At 35.5% G+C, this 3345-nt stretch overlaps 1 protein-coding gene across 1 annotated transcript; it reads left to right on the top strand.

The window, feature by feature from the left end:
• Positions 1 to 2557: 2557 nt before the first annotated feature.
• LOC119644200 lies at positions 2558 to 3316 on the top strand. Its single transcript, XM_038043728.1, has 2 exons — positions 2558 to 2685; positions 2755 to 3316. The coding sequence occupies exons 1-2, from the start codon at positions 2641 to 2643 to the stop codon at positions 3241 to 3243; spliced, it is 534 nt and encodes a 177-aa protein (XP_037899656.1). The 5' UTR covers positions 2558 to 2640; the 3' UTR covers positions 3244 to 3316.
• Positions 3317 to 3345: the final 29 nt, after the last annotated feature.

The following is a 3345-nucleotide window of genomic DNA, read 5'->3' as shown; positions in this document are numbered from 1 at the left end:
TTCTTTGCGGATCATGTTTTGTTCTTATTTTAAAATCCTTGCCAGAACTGTACCTTGCAGCATTAATCGACGTTTGCTTATTTTCTCTTAGTTACTTATCATATATTTAAAAAATTTAGGAAGTCTGATGTGCATGCCATTTTGATCGGTCCGGCTTCTGGATTCCGTGCACATAATTTTTCGACAAGTTGTTCACAGGAGCCAATGGTCGTAAAACTTTTAACTGATTTTTTTATGATAAATGTCAGTAACCTACTTACACGGTCCTATCCCATCCAAGCTATTTACAAAAAGCCTTTTACTGTTTTTTTTTGTCCAATACCTTACTTGAAAATCGTGGAGTATTCATAAGAGAAAATCATTAGGAAAACGATATTTGCTTAACTGAGCATAAACGTTTCATCGAATTCAGTCAACAATTGCTAACAATTCTCAATCCCACAGCATCTGATGGCATGTGGATTGACAAAACGCCTTTCGTCGCTTTGAGGTGGCCAGCTCTCGAATGACAGATGGCCACACTTTATATGCTGAAAGGGAGAAACATTTAGAGCCAGTACTTTTTTATGGATCAGGCGTCTGGTTGCAATGCAACGACACCTCGACCTCGTGGTGAAAGTCTTTGAAGAAAGACGCCTTAAGTTTCCGCTGCAATAATTACCCTGCCGGCCATACATACATGGGATATAACGTTTTGCTCATTGAGAGTAAAAAATATTTCCGCGAAAAATTGTTGGAAAAAAGCTCTTAGCGACTCATTTGAATAACCTTCTTGGAAGTAACGCCGGGTAATTAAAAGTGTTCTAAGGTTCACTGTGAAGAAATTATGTTGGACTGTATTGAGAGAGAAAAATTCTATGACTACCACTACCAGGATCATGTTAACACTTAAATAGGATGAAGTTCGCCAAAAATGAGATGTGATATGCAACCATTTACCCTACAATTCGTCCCGCATTGTATCGACATCGTGTTATACAAAACTGTTTTATTTATTGTCTATGTATTTTGCAAATATATTTTTTATATGTTTTTTTTTTATATATATTTTATTTATTATCTTTGTATTTTGTAAACATATTTGCAAAGTGTGGATTTAAAGGCTGCCGGATAACTTAATTAGACGCTCGCTTGTATTGAAAACTCTACCGCACTTGAGATTCGAGCTCGCGGCCATTGAGTTGTTAGACGCAATTCTGTGTCTACTCGGCTAGTCATGCGGGTAAAACCTCTTTATTTATCTGTTTAAACTAGGATATTATAGAGAATAATGCAATTTAAACTTAAATCAAGGCAAGTTGTTCCTTGTTGTACCAAAGCCTTATTCGGGTTGTTTCGAAACCGTGTTACACGATGCCTTGTGCATCGAAGTCAAGTCTTGAGATGTAAAATTTTATGATGAAATTTCCTTCCAAGCGTTTATATACATAAACTTATAAGAAAATTATATTCGGTTGTGACCGAATCCTTTACACCAACCAATCACTGTCACTTTATAAAGGACTGAAAGAAAAGAAAAATATAAATTTGCGTATTCCAAAATATTGAGTGGGCATGGCTGGTTTTTTCTATTCGTGCAGAATAATTTTGGGGAAATCTACACCCTGTATACTTGTTGTCGTTTATGAGACGCGAAAAGACAAAGTGTTATCACTTTTGTTTGTGCAGACGTGTGGGCGTTCTTTGCGTATTATTTAATCTTATATTAAAATCTTTGGCAAATTTGTTGTCGAAATCTTCATTTTTGCAAACGAAAGAATGTTTATCGCAGACACTACACAGTTGACAGACGGACTGACGGACATTCTCGGGTGAATACCGAATATGTGACTAGTCAAAATTTTATACGCCTTATATGTGGTTTAAAGCTCACTTCTGCGGTTAATAAAAGTATTGAAAATAAATTAAATTTTGGTATACCATAATATTGGCTAGACGTGGTTAATTTTTCATTTTCGTACATGTACTGCAGCATCACACACATTCACATTTTTGTACATTTATCTATTGTACTTTAAAAGTCCATTTTTAATACCAATCTGCGTCCAGAAACGCCTAATGTTTTTGCAGAATTTGCAGCCCATAATTTCATTGTTGCGTCCAGAAAATTTGTACCAAAACTGTGTTTTATAAGTACCGCATTCTCCGAGGATGCCAGTATATTTCGGAAATTTCGTTATATAACCATGTCGTATGGAAGATGCTCAAATATTAGGGAAATATTCGAATAAGTGTTACTTTTTCACTTATGGAGCAACCCACATGGAAGTTTAATTTCGACTTTTAAGACGATAATATATTTCTTATTACGACCCCGAAAGTTTCTCACGTAAAGCAATAGTGTCTCATATTCCAATATCTATTTACGAATTTTTCAACTATTGCTATGACTGATTAACTTAACATCAGCGGCATAATTTTTCCTTTAGTTCAAATAAATAAAATAGATCTTTACATACCTTAATACATGATGAAAACGATTTGAAACACGATTTTCTTATCACAAAATCATGCCCGTTAACTGAAAAGCAGTTTTTTAAGAAATTTTTTAGTATAAATAACGTGAAATTTTCAGCAAATGACATGAGTCTTTCGAAGTCTTCTTAAGAAACGGTAAAAATTCTATAAACATCAAGCAACATGAAATTCCTTACTTTGTTCGTCGTAGCCGCTGTGGCTTTGAATGTAAGCATATTACCTTGGTAAAGGGAATTTTTAAATAATATATGTCGTTTATCGTTTATCGTTTGCCAGGTGGTTGCTGCCAACTATGGTGAAAATGTAGAGCATGGTACCCATTACTACACCACCACCGCCCACTACAACAGAACCCTCAAGGAATACGAAACTTATGATGTTACTGAATATTTCGGCCGCTTCTACGAATTCTTCAAGAACATCTTCTACCAATGGTACAGACAATTCGCTCAATTCTTCCCCAGCGAAGTCCAAACTGCCGTTGAAAACGTCTTCAAATACTGGCCTAGCTACAACCAATTCTTCACCCCTGAATTCTTTACTGCCGTCAAAGAATTCTTCCGTGCCCTCAAGGATTTCTTTATGCCTCATCAATTCTACGCTTTTGTTGACAACGCTTTAAATGCTTTCCCCACCATCACTGAATTGTTGCCCCCTGGTTTCTTGCCCACCGTTGGCCGTTATTTGGATTACGTGCCTTTTGCCAGACAATTCTTCCAACAATGGTACTACGTTATGGAACAATTGGTGGCCCATAATCACTAATAACATTTTTCAACCCTAACTGGAAAGAAATTGGTTAAAGAATGTCACAAATAAAAATTATTTAAAAAAAAATTATTTTGTTTATTCATTTTTTTTACATCA

The sequence above is a fragment of the Glossina fuscipes genome, unplaced genomic scaffold (genome assembly GCF_014805625.2).
Source record: "Glossina fuscipes isolate IAEA_lab_2018 unplaced genomic scaffold, Yale_Gfus_2 96891, whole genome shotgun sequence".
In the NCBI taxonomy this organism is placed as follows: Eukaryota; Metazoa; Arthropoda; class Insecta; order Diptera; family Glossinidae; genus Glossina; species Glossina fuscipes.
The sequence above is the reverse complement of the archived record's forward strand: the minus strand, read 5'-3'. Positions and strand labels throughout refer to the sequence as shown.

Excerpts from the sequence above, each read along its gene's own strand:
- LOC119644200 (XM_038043728.1), top strand. The coding sequence starts at position 2,641 with ATGAAATTCCTTACTTTGTTCGTCGTAGCCGCTGTGGCTTTGAAT. Across the intron at positions 2,686-2,754 it reads TAGCCGCTGTGGCTTTGAAT|GTGGTTGCTGCCAACTATGG; the intron begins GTAAGCATATTA and ends ATCGTTTGCCAG.